At 34.7% G+C, this 16,300-nt stretch overlaps 1 protein-coding gene across 1 annotated transcript; it reads left to right on the top strand.

Moving 5' to 3' along the window:
• Positions 1-2,284: 2,284 nt before the first annotated feature.
• Tmem131 (Transmembrane protein 131) lies at positions 2,285-15,121 on the top strand. The gene is made up of 23 exons (XM_018547098.1): positions 2,285-2,505; positions 3,877-3,941; positions 4,172-4,197; positions 4,902-4,985; positions 5,060-5,183; positions 5,628-5,741; positions 5,826-5,948; positions 6,088-6,251; positions 6,361-6,547; positions 6,656-6,764; positions 6,847-7,106; positions 7,221-7,637; positions 7,720-7,908; positions 8,735-8,963; positions 9,084-9,459; positions 9,544-9,759; positions 9,835-9,974; positions 10,180-11,447; positions 12,998-13,322; positions 13,682-14,112; positions 14,181-14,385; positions 14,581-14,750; positions 14,971-15,121. Exons 1-23 carry the CDS (start codon positions 2,412-2,414, stop codon positions 15,058-15,060), a joined length of 5,406 nt encoding a protein of 1,801 aa, XP_018402600.1. The 5' UTR covers positions 2,285-2,411; the 3' UTR covers positions 15,061-15,121.
• The last annotated feature ends 1,179 nt before the right edge of the window (positions 15,122-16,300 follow it).

Below are 16,300 nucleotides of genomic sequence, written 5' to 3'. Positions count from 1 at the left end.
CTAGGTACGTCTTATGTTGCGGGATTCTCTAAACGTTTTATCGATGATTGTCGTTATCGTTAACTAGCGACAGCCAATGGCAGGACAATCCTAAAAGAAAGCGCGGCTCTCATTGGCTGTCGCTAGTTAACGATAGCGACAATCATCGATAAAACGTTTAAGAGAATCCCGCATATGGTTACTGTTACGGAAGGTGTGTGCGGCAGGCAGCCTTAAGGCGCGTCTACAATAGGATCCGTGAGCTTAACATAAGCGTAAACGTAAAAGTTGGTTTATTTGAACTTTTACGCCTTTGACTCCGGCTTATAAAAAGTTCCATGCAATAGTTTGCATAGAGCAACCATGAGCTACATAACTATATAAAATAAAATATTCGTATTATAATATAGTTCAAGAAACATAACAAATTATTAAAAATATTACAAAACATACTTACTATAAAGTAATACATAATCGATATGCCGGCGAGAGAAGCTCACGAAGACTTTTATTTGTCAGAGGCTCTTGTACTAATTCAAGTAGTCTTTCAAATTGTGAAACAGTCATTCAAGTAAATTTGAAAAATTGCTCATCATCATGGTTTTTAATAAATTGAAAAAGAGTATAAAAAGGACCATTATGTTTTCGCTGCAATAATAGTGGACGAACCCAATATTTTCGTTTAGCAGTCTTTTTCTTTTTTCTTTCTAATAACTGCATAACAATAGTAGCTAGTTGAATAATTACAAGACTAATTTTTTTAACTCGACAAATATCCATTATATAGTTCTGAAATTCTTATATATTGTATAAAAACTTATGTAGTACAGAGGTTAGAATACTGAAATACGAGTTTACGATTTAATGTTACGTTACGTTTATGGGCTGCTATTGTAGACGATGCGGAGTGATTTCTTATGTTTACGTTTATGTTAAGCTTACGAACCCTATTGTAGACGCGCCTTAGTGTTTTGGCCAATCACAGTAGAGACCGTAAGGCCGGTAGCAAATCCAATGTTAAACGGGGAGCACAGACTTTTACATAACGCATAAAGCATGTGCATAAGGAATTTCATTGGTCCATTTTCTTATGCATGAGTCAATGGACCAATCAAATTCTTTATGTATATGGTTTATGCGTTATGCAAAAGGCTGTGCTCCCCGCTTTACGATTTCCTTACTTACGTCTTACGGCCTTACGTTTTTCTATGTGTTTCTGGCTTTACGTTTTTATATGTACCATGGGCTAGACTCGGCTAGAGTAGAGTCCTAGATATCAGAGAAGCGCAACCGGCTTAAGTCAGTATCGCAAAATTACTAAGAAAAGTAATAAAAATGGCGTCGTTTGCAGACGAAATATGAAATCCACCAATCGTCTGTTAGTCAGCCATTTTTAATACCACCGAATGAATGTCATGATTGGCTGACAGTCAGCTAATCAGGACGCGGAACATCGGTTGCGCTTCTCTAATATCTAGGACTCTAGGCTAGAGTACCTATAATAAGAGTACGGCCATATATTATGAGTACGGCCAACAGAGCGTGAATGAGGTAAAACCGGAAACGCGTCAAAAAGTGCGCGCATTTTCAACTGCGCTCTAAAGTATAAAACTGACATTGTATGTATCTTTTTAACGGAATTTGTACAATAATCTGCTACACAGCCAGGCATTGATAGCTATAATGTATCAATAAACAACTAGGTTAAGTTATAACTCTACACAAGAAAATAACGTTTTCATCTCATTAAATGAATATATAATTACAATGTAATTTTTGCCATTTACCTCTTCTTCTTCTCCTTAATTTATTATAAATGTCACTCGCTGATTGATGATAAAATGCCAACAAACGAGTCGCTTACCACTTACCAATGTAAATACTAAATAGCTGTGTATATACATACATACATACACATAAATGGTACACACATCTAGCACACATGGGCACGCAACTTCCGCTTTTGCCACAATTTGACGGACCAATCAGCAATCGTTACCCTATTGGCCGTACTCTTATTATAGGTACTCTAGACTCGGCTAGAGTCGGTTGTGATTACGGCTTAAGCGGGGAGCACAGACTTTTGCATAACGCATAAAGCATGTGCATAAGGAATTTCATTGGCCCATTTTCTTATGCATGAGTCAATGGACCAATCAAATTCTTTATGTATATGGTTTATGCGTTATGCAAAAGTCTGTGCTCCCCGCTTTAATGGTAGGGATCCGATCTGATGGTGGGAGTTTGCTGTCGTTTCTCTTTATATATAGAACTGTACGCGCCAGCAGTAGAATTGCAGAATCGATATCGCGCGGTTTGGTACTGGAGCATGGCCGAAAGTGGACTCTCATGTCTGCTAAAGACAAAATAACGAGCAACGGCAACAACAGCGAACGTGACAGCATTGGAACAGCATTAGCAACGGTGTCATTATGCTCGAGTTAAAGGTATTCTATTGTCTGTTCCTGTTGACGTTTTTGGACACGACGTCGCAGATCCGACCGTCGCTGCACGGCCACAACAATGGTGAGTGTTTCTTTCCCTCCCCCTCCCTTCTCGTCCTGTTTCTCTTTCGATCTCTTCACCACATGGACTATTTTGATGCAACCAAAGCGATCCGCGTTTAACAATCGCGCGCGTACGCGGAATCCATCGCAAGGCGCAATAAGACCCGCTTTCGCGATCCCTCACTATGTTCATCAATGATGTGCCTATTGCGACAATGAAGGTCATATCTCACCGCAAAGCCCGCAAAGCTTCGCGCGTCACGCGTTTCAGCGATGCGCGCCTCTTTTTTTCTCTCTTCAATCTTCTATCAGTACTTCTCACTTTTCACTCTTCGAAATCTTCGAATTTCTCGGAGTAATTATCATCACAATAACGATAAAGGATCAATATAATCTTAAGCGCTACTTGTTACTTACCTATCCAGTAAGCAAAAAATATTTTGAAACGTTCCAGCAACGTTACAAGGTTGCTGCAATACCTATAAAATTGGTTAATTTCTTACGATTTAAGACTTGAAACTTAAATAACAATTGATTGTAGAAAACTTATTAATTATGCTTCTTGGCTGTGATCTAATTTATCCTATGACACAGAAGAATCATTTTATCCTTATTTATCAAATGTTCAATAAGAATAAGTGATGTTTATGAGTGTGTAAGTGTAAATTGGATCATAATTCTCACAGTTGTATAATTGCTTCGTTACTTCAAAAGTGACAAACTGAAAAAAAACACCCTCCTCATAAATGGGCAAGATATATATATAATAATAATTTAAGAATAGAAAGGTTTAGGATAAGTAGATGTGTGTGTGTGTGTGTGTGCGTGTGCGTGCGTGAGTGCGTGCGTGCGTGCGTGCGTGCGTGCGTGCGTGCGTGTGTGTGTGTGTGTGTGTGTGTGTGTGTGTGTGTGTGAATAAATAAGTGTGTTAAAATATATTCCATAAATCAAGGTTCCTTCTTGATATATAAAGCTAAAAGGAAATAAATTTTCTTCTTTTATAATAAAAAAAGTGTTTTTTGAATTATTAGTATTGTCACTTGTGTGAATATAAAAGTAAATATTTTCCTATTAATTATTAAACACACGATCTAATTTTATTAAAGGTAATCAAAATTGTCACAACCTGAAAAGAATGATTTTATATATATGTATATATATATATATAAAGGATTATATAATGAAAATGACAAAAAACATTTGATCATCTTATGAATGTACTCTTTTGATTGATTATTTAATTGGTTAACTTTTTGTTTAAAAACAAGTTTTCTGTTGAAAAATAGGTTTTTCCCTTTTGTTAAAGTTTAATTTTTTTTAGTTGTATCATTTTAAAAGTAAAGTAGGAATATATTTTAACTGTATAAATATAATTTTTTTTATTTTATAGCCTTTGTTCAAGATGACAACGATGTTCAATATCTTTTGGATAATATGCCAATATCTATACATAAGGTTAGTGGTTTTGTTACATGTGCATTATATAATTATATTAATACTAAAATATTCATAAGAGAAATAATTAACATAAACTTGTACAGTAATGGTAAAAAACTTTACATTAATTTATTTGTGAAGAACAGTAAAAAATATAATGCAAATCTAATGCTTGAATAATTGTTCTTTATTAAAATAGGATATTTACAACTAAAATATTATATTGTAATTTTTGTTTGTATTTGTAGGATTTTGGTAATACAGTACATGTTGGGTAAGCATAAAACTCATTTAAAAAATGGTAAGTGAAAGTAGGAAAGGTATTCATTATAATTTTTCTTTTTGGCATTTACCTTAGGATTGTACAGAATTATCCTATATATTGTGAACAACCTTGCAAACTTTATGTTGCATAAGAAAAAAATTTTGCTGGTATATACTTCGTCTTTATCTAACTCCATATTTCATTTACGACCATTGAAGTTAATTAATCATTGAAGTCTTATTGTCACTCTTTTACTTAATCTATGAATAACATTTGCTAAGTGTGGATGATTTGTAAAAAAAAAAGACCATTTGCAAACCGAAGATCAAATAATTTAAACTTGTTTTATATCACGTATTCTAAAAAAAGGAATTGACTAGAAATTTTAAAAGTAGTTAAATATATGTTTTAAAAAATAGAGATTGTAATTATTGTATATATATAAAATATTTTTGAGCTGTTAATAATGAAATCAATACATTCTAGCAAATGTATTATTAAAACCAACTGAATAATCATTTCATTGTGTTATTCTAATAAAAAGAGCTAGAATTCTAAACATTGCTTTACTAAGAGTATGTCAAATCAATTTTCTTGTGTATGTGATACTAATTTTTCTTATACCTTTCTTATTTTCAATTTTTACTATTAAGAAATACTACATACCAAAATGTACCGATTATTTGTTAAATGGCATTGTCATGTGTTTTAAGGGATGCTGTATCGAATGAAGAAAAAATAGAGGATTCATTCTCTCATATTTCTTTTGAACCAAATATCTTAGATTTCAAAGAAAGGTATTATTTAACGTAGTATCTCGTACGATCCAATAATTATGTAAAAATTAAATTAAAATAATATAATTTTCTAGACAACTTGGTATTCCTCATCAAGAAACTGTGATTATGTTTAACAAAGATCACAATAGAACTGTACATCTTTCATCGATATCAGGAAATACACGTCATTTCCATTCGTCGTTTTTTCAAAACAAAGTAAGTTATCAGACGGTGTGACGATAATCTCAGAACAAGAAATAGATCAATTGAAGCATGGATGTATCTAATACTCGTAATGCTACATAATCTTTAAATATCCGATTTATATTATATATTGTTATGCCCGTGCAGCCGATTCGTAATGTCACTCATACAAACGCAAACGCGCACTCCCGCCAAAATAAACAACACATAAGAACAAGAGTTATTTATTAGAGTAGAGCTCTGAACACAGAATAGAATGATACAAATCGTAGATCGATGGAGAAGCACGTCCGAGCACGGCGACAGCTTTACCATCCTCTCTGTGTTTGACAGCTGAGCGGCTGAATCGTCCTGGTGACGCGCTCTTCAACACACAACAGGTGGCGGCAAAGCGCGGGCATGACAATATAAAAGAAATCATGTATAATTATAGAATTAATATCTTTTTTGTATTAGGTAATTCCACCACTTGGAAATACAACATTTAATGTAATATTCCTTGGTCGAGATGAAGGCGATATTGACACATACCTTTTTATACATACTTCACATGGGACACTAAAATATCAGGTAATAAAGGTTTTGCTTACAATTAGTTACAGTATTAATACTAAATATACATATACTTGCAGTAAGGTATTTCTTAATCCACAGGTCAAAGGGATAAGTGTCAGTAGTCCTTACAGACTCAGACCTGTAGTTGATATCAAGTTACCATTAAATGCATCTTTTACACCACTTATATATATGCACAATCCACATCCAGAAGCTTTACAAGTATGTAAATATTAATTACATAGACAAAAAATACATGAATAAAAAATTATAAGAAATATTATTTATATAAAATGTATTATGTAAGTATCAGTTATTATATAATTTATAATTATTTTCTTTATCTGTTGCACAAACGAAGGTGATGGAAGTATATAGTAGTGGCGGAGAATTTCAATTGGAATTACCATCAGGCGAGTCAGAAGGCACTCGTGAATTATGGGAAATTTTACCTTATCAAACGAAACCTATCATCAGACTATCTTTCAATGCTTATGTAGAAAAGAATTATACAGCATATGTTAGGTGGGCACTTAGAATGTATAATAGAATAAATTATTTATAAAAAGAATATTTTAATATATACAATTGAGTATGTTGGTAATATATATATATATATATATATATGTTACAGATTTAAAGTAAATAATACTGCTGAGATTCTTGTGATAGCAGTTGAAGTAGAAGTCAAAAATGGAGCTGGTCTTCATTGGGGTGGAAGTTCAGGAATAATTAATTTAGGTATGGGTGGATCATTACAACCACCTATTCGCCACCCAATTGCTTTAAAAAATTCCGCAAAAAAACCAATTAAAGTTGTGGTAAGTCGTGTACAAATGATATCAAATCTTTTCGAGTGTAGAATTGATTTATATAAGAAAATAGTAATTCTCTGAGATATTCCTAAGTAAACAAAATATTTTTCGTAGAATATTATAAATACACCTGTATCAAAAGCATTAAAACTACATTTTGAGCCAGCAATAATTCCGGGAGAGACAGATATACCAATCGCCATTGGAATGTTGGTTTACGATTGTAAGATGTAATCTTTTCTACTATAAAAAATGTCTTATAATTGTTATCAATATTTAGAATAATTCAATATTAATTTTCTTAGGGAAAACCGGTTTGGACTTGCAACACTTTAAAGGCAAATTAATAATAAAAGCAATAGGCCCAGGTGGTTCTAGTCAGAAATTAGCAATTCCCTGGGTAGCCCAAGTATTACAAGGCGGATTAGAAGTAAACACATCGATTACTCATTATTGTTCTCCACAATCTAATCAAGCTCGAAACTTCAGTGTGGTGAATAAATTTAAATTACCTTTAGCTATTACGAATGTCACGATGTGTTCGAACGCAAAATCACTTTTTACGGTAAGAATTGTTATTTTTTTTACAACCACTCAATATCATCTTTTTTCGTTTTATTTCTCAACTCTGTTCCTCAGTTACCTTTTTAAAGTAAAAAAAGTTGTGTGACTCTTTCAGATAAAAGATTTCATTCCTAGAGTAATAAAACCTGAACAAAAAATCAATATATTTTCTTTACAACTTGCCAAAGAAAGAAAGGGTGATAATGTGAAAATGGAGTCATCAATATTGATACATTCAAATGTATCGGTGACCGAAGTTCCAGTGTTGAGTTATGACGGCAAACTGAAAAAAATTATACCAGGCGAGAAGGAAGACGATATGGAGACAATGAATTTCGGCACTGTAGGAAGTGGTACGGAGAATGAGGCAATTTTTGCACTAGAGAATCAGAATCCCGTCAATGTGGAGCTACACAGTTGGGGTGTGAATATGCCTGGGGCGGTTTTAGAATTGATGGGATGTCAAAATGGTCCTGCGGATTTATTAGATAAGGAATTTCGAAATATAACTGTATGCAGTCATTCTGGGAATGTGAGTTTTACACAATAAATGTACATTTTGTTCGTCATATATAACATGATTTTCCATAAATATATGTTAATTCTTACTTCAGCAATATATAAAACCAAAGTTTCTGGCAATTTTTAAAATTAAAGTGAAGACTCCCATGGTTGAGGAAGACACAATTGTTGGCGATGTTTTTGTGCGAACGACCTACGAGCGATTTACCTTACCGGTGTATATGCGAGTTGCACATGGCAAAATATCCTTAAAGAAGCTTATTTTTACTGGTTGCTTTCCTGTGAGTTGTAATCCAACTTTTCATATAAAAGCCAATACTACTCAGGGGTGGGCATTTTTTTATTTTATTTGAAATACAATGTATTTAAATACGTATTTAAATACATTTTTGTATTTTGTATTTAAATACTTTTTTTTAATATTTTGTATTTTAAATTTGTTGTAAATACTAAATACATCAGATTGCCCGGTGGAATCCGGGATCAAAAGCTAGAGAGTCTATAATGGGGGCGTTCCGATATTCACTGCCAATGCTGAAACTATACAGTATATGTTACGTGCACTATAGATTTTCAGCACTGGCAGTGAAATCGGAACGCACCCAAGAAGAGAGTCGCCACGTGATCCGAATCTTTTGATTGGCTCGGGATGCAAGGACTCGAAAAGATTAGAGTGACAGGAAGATAAAAGCCGCAGCTTATGTCACTGTTATACCGGCAGACCGGCACCAACGCCATGTTTGTAGCGAGTGACACGCGATATCCAAACGTATAACTTTAGAATGAAAACATCAGTAAAGCTGTACCTTCATTTTTCTTTAAATATATGTTTTAAAAGGTATTTTCTATTTAAATACGATTTTAATGTATATTTTTCCCACCCCTGCATAAAATAAGTTTAAATAAAATAGGAAAAAAGTGTTTTGTATTTATAAAAGAATATTAAACTATGTATATAAATATATTTTTTTGAATATTTTGTATTTAAATACAATTTTTTTTAGTATTTTGTATTTTATATTTAAATATAATTTTTTTAGTATTTTGTCCACCCCTGATACTACTTAACAAGAAAGTAACTTTACGTAATCTCTTAATATCATATAGGGATCAGTCTGTGTGCAGCAAGTGAAGGTGCATTCTACATTTTCAAGACCGATGAAAGTGACGCACATCGTGCCTATAAACAGAGACAACAGGATAAAATACATTCCATTGGAGGAAGCTACAATGCCTGTCATATCCAAAGGCGAAAATAATGTTGGCTCGATACAAATTGATCCTTCAGTGACTTGCAAACAACGGTGTTACGTAGGTTTATCGTTAGATACCAACGGTAAGCGATACATCTGGCATTCGTATTTTCTTATTTGTAAACTTAAAATATGCATTGCGTTTTTATGATTACATTGTAATTATATTTAATTTAGATGTATAGTTACATTTTATTTTGCAGCGGGTAATCAGTGGTTGAATACGATGAGTCTTCCTTCGCACACTCGTGATTCTGACTTGAACTTTCTGAACACGCGATATGTACGCTTTATCAACTCCACCGCGAATGGTTCTTGGGAAAATATCACGATGCGCTTGGACACAACCGAAGTGCGCAGTCATAGATTTTATTTAAACATCAAGCCGTATTGGCCGAGCATGTTAACAAGTAACATAAAGAACAAGAGTGTCCTGATGTTCCCGCTGACACAAGTCGGAAACACATCGTACAGAGCAATTAAGCTGTACAATCCGAGTGCGGGTCCATTGATAGTTCAGCTAGTCATGGGTTGGAACTATCCTCAAGAAGCGCGTCTTTATCAGTCTTTACCAATGAAGTATGTAATCGATTTGATAATCGTTTTGTAAATCATTTTTATTTAGGTCAGAAATTAACGATGAAACATTTAATGTTCGCACAGATTTAAACCCGCGTGTGAAGAATATTTGCCAATGACTCTGGAGGAGTTCAAACTAGAAGAGAATGCGAATGAGCGAGAACTATTTGAGAAACAATGGGGCGTAACGATAGCGCCTCATTCACTTCCTTTAAATTTAAATCCTTTAGAAACGAGGACGATTCACATAACATACACACCTTTTTCCACTTCGACGTCATCTGGGTTTTTATATATTAGGCAAGTTAATAGAAAGAGGGAGAAGAGATAATGCTTTTGCCTCATGTATTGACGCACATTTTACTGGCTTTCCAGAAATAATATGACTATTTTAGAAGTCCTACGTATGAGCGGTCGAGGCGCGAGCGCACAATTTAGATTCGGCCATCGCAAGCCAGGATCAACTACGCCTCTGTTGTTCGAACTGACGAATAAACATCTTAAAGATTGTGAACGTATGTACGTTTCCTCATTTTCGCATCATAATCTCGGAAAAAGATTTGCATCTTTTCATGTGTTTAATTTATTGTTTTGTTACTACATTCATAAAGCATGTTCTAAAGTTATTGTACCGCGTATATTTCTTGGTGGTTTTTAAATTTATCTTAATTATCATAATCGAAAGGAAGACATTTTTCTTATAATGTTTCCCTTTTCCAGAAGATCGCAAGAAACATGTGACAACTTTCACCGTAAAGCGATCTTTTACGGCTAGAAATACGGGGGAGCTGCCGATCGAAATTTATGGTTTCTATATCAATGATTGGCCTTGCGAGGGCTATGGCTTCAAGGTACTGGATTGTGCACCTTTCAAGTTAAATCCAAATGCTACTAAAAGAATCGAGATAGCGTTCACTCCGGACTTTACACTGTCACGCGTGGAACGAAAGCTGCTGGTAATAACGAGCATGGGACCGGATACCGACGAGAATATTGAGAACGGGGTGGTGACACTTAATCTGTTAGCGACTTTGCCGGCACACGCGATAAAGTTGTGCGCGTCTGTGCTTGCTAGACCACCGTGGGAAAGCGCGGTACAAAAGGCCGCACTTATCCTTTCGTCAGTACTAATGCTATGCGTCGCTGTGGTCTCGTTCCTTGAAGCGGACCGAATACTACGGGAAGGCCTGACCAATTACTCAAAGGAGAATTCGGTGCAACCGCCTCTGGATCTAAGGCTGTTGTCACATATCTCAAATAATACGCAAGGAAATAGCGGTGACAGGAGTTGCGTCACTAATAAAAACGAAAAAACCATTACAAGTAACGAGAAAAGCAAAACGAAAAAAGATGAAGTATTTCCGGATTGGTCATTAATGAACGTGAAAAAAGACAAGGACAAAGATGTGCAGAAAGGATTAAAGATCCCGGATTGGTCTGCCGAAGAAGAACGTAAATTCAAATTGGACACAGAATCCAAGAATCGGTTATCTTTTAAGCGATTCGAGGAATTGTCTTTTGTAAAAGTCGTGAATACGACAAATATGTATGTATCGAAGAAAAAGAATAGTAAGAAACAAAATAACGTTCAAGAGGCTCAATCAGACAATTGCATGACAAATGATGTACTCACGGAGACTCAATTGAGTCAAGAGAAAAGGTATATTGTCGATACGGTTACAAAGTTGAGTCCAACATCAAATAGAAAAGGAAAAACGCAATCGAGTATTAAGGACGAGCCAAAGTTGAATAATCATGATATTCAAATGGACGTGACGATAGTTAATAACAATCGGACTAACAAGTCCGACAATAAACGCAATAAACAGATAAATAGTAATGGAAGCAACAGTAATAATCACAATAATCACGTTTCATTGAAAAAGCTCGAATCGACGAGCATTCAAAAGACAATTCATCTTTCGGAAGAAGAAACCTCGTCCACGACCACAGAGAGTTCGACTCATGATGAAACAATGTCTTGTAAAGTAAGTCCTAGGCCAGTATTCATAGTCGGATCTTACATTTAAGACTGTCTTAAGATGTCATGAATTAATCAAATAACCATATTATTGGGAGTACAAATTAGTTCGGTCCTTTTTTTTGTGTTCAAAAATGCATTTATTTCAAAACAAAATGAATGAACAAATTAATTAAAGTATTGTCCATCGCTGGCTACTACTTTTTTCCATCTCTCAGGCAATTTTCGAATTCCATCTCGAAAAAAATGACTCGTCTTTGGAGGCGATCCAATTTTGGAGGCAATTTTCGATTTCTGCGAAAAAAGTGAACCGGTGACTTGCTAAATCGTGCTGCATCCTTCGGAACAACCAGTAATCAGAAGAAGCAATGTCCCGAGAATACAGCGGGTGCGGTAAAACATCCCATTTGAGCGTTTCTAAATATTTTTTTACGACTTTTGCGACATGAGGCCGAGCGTTGTCATGAAGAAAAATAACTTTATCACTTATCTTTGCTTGTATTCCGGCCGTTTTTCTCGCAATGCACGGTTCAAACGAATCAATTGAAGCCGATACCGATCGCCCGTAATGGAATCGCCAGGTTTCAGCAGCTCATAGTAAACAATACCCTTTTGGTCTCACCAGATACAGAGTATGATCTACGAACCATGAATGTTCGGCTTTGGTGTTGATGTTGAGGTTAATGGCAACGATTGACCGGGCTTAGCGTAGTATTTTTGCTCCTTGGGATTGTAGAATATCCACTTCTCACAGTCACAATCCGATGCAAAAAAACCTTTTCTTTGTTGCCTTTGAATCAGCTGCTCACAAGTGAAAAATCGCCTTTCAACGTCTCTCGTTCATAAGGCACTCAATTTCCTTGTTTTTAAATCATTCCCATGGCTTTCAATCGTACAGAAACGACTTGTTGAGTTACTACAACCATAAACTTCGACAAACATTCGATGGGCTGCAGCTGCAGTTTTCTTCCAATTAAAGAAAATTAAAACCTCCCGCAAATGCTGCTTGGTTAACACAAAAAGCTGTCACTATGAACCATTCACAACAGCCGGAGTCGTCTTTTGGAAAACGGACCGAACTAATTTGTACTCCCAATATGATTTTTACTTATTTTAAAATACTTTTTTTTAAACATATCTTTTAATTTTTAAAAATCCTACATCAATATTACAATAGAATAATTATAAATATCTAATACCTGGAAATTAAATAGTAAAAAGTTTATTGTTAATTTTAACAATAGAATAATTATAAATATCTAATACCTGGAAATTAAATAGTAAAAAGTTTATTGTTAATTTTAACAATAAACTTTTTACTATTTAATTTCCAGGTATTAGATATTTATAATTATTCTATTGTAGTATTGATGTAGGATTTTTAAAAATTAAAAGGTATGTTTAAAAAAAAGTATTTTAAAATAAGTGATTTCACTTTGTTTATAATAAAACTCTTGTCGCGAAATTAAAATATTGATTGTTATTGAATTATGTGAACCGATATAAATTTTTCTTAGACTTCTATAAAACGATTTTTCTTTTATAATTTATTCTCAGAGTTTTGCTCAACCGTGCGAGAAACAAGAGAAGCTGCAAAAAAAGCCGGTATCTAAAAAAAACAAACCTCAATCTATTCCTCCTGTGCCATGCATAGATTATAAGGACAACTATGAAGGCGACTGTGATGATGATGAATACGATAAGGAAAAGCAGAATAATCCAAATAGATGGAAGACAAACACTACTAGACTCAACACAAAACATATTCATACTTCTCGTATCGTCGAATCATCCTTGAAGTTATCACGTCAAAATAAGAATCCACCACGAAAGGAAAAGATTGTACAGAAACGTCGTGTAGCTGACAAAATAAAAGTTAAATGTATGTATTATTATCATATATCAAAGTTATCACAGGTCTAAAAAATTAGAAGTCATGGAAATTTAAATTGGTTATGGAAAATCTGGAAAAGAGTCAGGGGAAAATATAAAATAGCATGGAATTTTGAACCTTTTCTCACAATTCTCTTAAATGTCCTTATTTTAAGGCATTTAGTGGTTCATAAAAATATATAGTTAAAACAGTAGAAGTATATCCTATGAAACTATCTGGAATAGATTCCGATCGGAATTATTCAATTTTTCTATATATTTGCGTTTTCTAGGCAGATGGCATAATTCCGATCAGATCTATAATACATGTTCTGTATACATAAAAAAATACGTTTTTATTCGTTTCAGCTTCTCCTGTAAATGGAAACATAAGTCAAAAAGAGGATGTAACACGTATCGTAGGAACAATACCCATCCCTTTATCACCTCCGCCCTCTTGTTGGGGCGAAAACAGAGCCAAGTTCAGCGACGTAGTGGCACGAAGTCAAGAGATTGCCTCGTCGTTTTCCAACGTAAATCAAGTGAATCACAAAAGTCAAACAAACACGTCAAATCTGTCCACAGCATTTAATACTGATGTTAAAGACGTTCAGGGTACTAAATCTCAATTGGTGCAAGAGTCGTCGCAAACACTAAAAGAATACAGTTTGATGTCAAATCCAGCCCCTCTTTGTAGTACAAACGTCAACAATAAATTGCAGGAACCAGATCCTTTGATTTTGCAGTCTAAATCGCAGCACTCGAATAGTTATTTCATCAATACTTTTACAGAACCTTCAGTAAGTCACAGTTTTAATTGATTTTATCGAATATTATTTGATAAAACTGTCAGTTGTCAAATTATCAGCAGTTTGAATGCGAGTTGGTGCCGTACGACGATCTTCCAGAAACTGATGAACCGTTAGTAGAATTAGAGACTCCCGAAGAAGACACACGATGCCAACTGTGGGAAGACACTAGTCCTATGATAAATTTATTATCTGAGAGTACAAACGGATTTCAGTTGGAGTCACCGAAAACCCCAGAGAAACCTGTTTTGTCTAACTTGAAAGGTATATTAGTCTATTTAGAAAGAAATTTAAACAGTTAGAATTCTGATTGGTTAATTTTTTTATGCATTATGCAAAGGTATCTATGCTTCGGTTTTTACTGTCCTATATTTAAAAATAAATACGAAATTGATCAATGTTCGCTGAATTTTTTTAAAATTAAAGTGAACTTTTACTATTTTATCTATATATTTACAGATAATTGGACAGTCGATACAAACTGGGAACCATTGCACACTAGGGCAGCAGTCGGAGAAGAACGTGGTGTATGGGGAATTAATACTGGAGGTGTATGGGCTGCAGCACCCTGGGGTGCGGCCGCACCTCCCATAATATCGCAAACATTACAATCTGAGGCAGACACACAAGTATGTGGCTAACGAATATAAGAAGCCGCTTTCCGTAACAGTAATCATATAAGACGTCCTGTAAGAATTAACCAATCACAGAATTTTCAAAAATTTTCAATCGCAGAGCAAAAAAGCTCTGATTGACTGACTTACGATGCTATTATGGAAAGTGTGGGCCAACCCCTAAAAAAATTTTAATTTCACATAAATTCGTAATTATTTTTAATTATCATTCCAGGAAAGATCGGGATTTGATCCGTTCCGTTCGCTCAACACAATATGGACACCATCGTCGGCAGAATCGTGGAAAACGAATCGCGAAAATTAATAACTTGAAATTTTGAAGGTTTTATCTTGTGATATATACAGAGTGTTTGAGAAGTAATGAAAAGTTTTTTTGCATAGGGATAGAATGGAATAAACTGAGAAGAAAAGTCTTGTATCATTTTACAATTTTCGCAATAGTTAACGAGATATTAATTTATAAAAATATTCAATTCGCCCGGCCCCCACCGCCAAATGCAAGTCCGCGGCTGAATACGACCGCTCAGCGAGGCGCGCCGCGCTTGTTCGCCGTCGCTAGGCACGCATTGTTATAACATTATGAATGGACATTATTTAACGACGATTTTTGCCGTTATAAACAACGCGTGTCTAGCGACGGCGAACGAGCGCGGCACGCCTCGCTGGGTGGTCGTATTCAGCCGTGCGCATTTGGCGGTGGGTCGGGCGAATTTGGATATTTTTATAAATTAATATCTCGTTAACTATTGCGAAAATTGTAAAATGATACAGATCTTTTCTTCTTAGTTTAGTCCATTCTATCCCTATGTGAAAAAATTTTTTATTACTTCTGAAACATCCTGTATATATATATATATATACATACATACATACATACATACATACATACATACATACATACATACATACATACATACTTACAGGCTGTCCCAAAAAGTCGGGACACCTAAATATCTCGGGAAATATAAGTTTTACAGAAAAATGTTTCGGACAAAAGTTATATGGTTTAAAAATATCTATTTACTGATCCTATCAGTTTGACCTTGGATTGCGTAGCCAAGGTCAGGTCAAGGTTACATTGATTTTCTTAAATGGAACACCCTATTTTTGATTCAAGAAGCTGATGTCGAGAGCTTTCCAAAACGCTATAATAAAATATTTTTTCATGAAGTACTTTTCAAGTTATAATGCTTTAAAATTACAGTATCGCCGGCACTAGCATTAACCTCCTCGTGGTATTACATATCTTGGGTAATGCTAGTGCCGGCGATACTGTAACTTTGAAGCATTATAACTTGAAAAATACTTCATGAAAAAATATTTTATTACAGCGTTTTGGAAAGCTCTCGACATCAGCTATTAGATTCTTGAATCAAAAATAGTGTTGCATTTAAGAAAATCAATGTAACCTTGATCTGACCTTGGCTACGCAACCCAAGATCGAACTGATAGAGGATCAGTATAAACTTATATTATTTCCCGAGATATTTAGGTGTCCCGACCTTTTTGGGACACCCTATGTGTGTGTGTGTGTGTGTGTATGT

Source organism: Cyphomyrmex costatus, unplaced genomic scaffold (genome assembly GCF_001594065.2).
Source record: "Cyphomyrmex costatus isolate MS0001 unplaced genomic scaffold, Ccosl1.0 scaffold1205, whole genome shotgun sequence".
NCBI classification, from domain to species: domain Eukaryota; kingdom Metazoa; phylum Arthropoda; class Insecta; order Hymenoptera; family Formicidae; genus Cyphomyrmex; species Cyphomyrmex costatus.
This window is presented reverse-complemented; position numbering and strand designations above follow the sequence as displayed.

Excerpts from the sequence above, each read along its gene's own strand:
- Tmem131 (XM_018547098.1), top strand. The coding sequence starts at position 2,412 with ATGCTCGAGTTAAAGGTATTCTATTGTCTGTTCCTGTTGACGTTTTTG. Across the intron at positions 7,638-7,719 it reads TATGCAGTCATTCTGGGAAT|CAATATATAAAACCAAAGTT; the intron begins GTGAGTTTTACA and ends TTCTTACTTCAG. Across the intron at positions 14,386-14,580 it reads TGTTTTGTCTAACTTGAAAG|ATAATTGGACAGTCGATACA; the intron begins GTATATTAGTCT and ends ATATATTTACAG.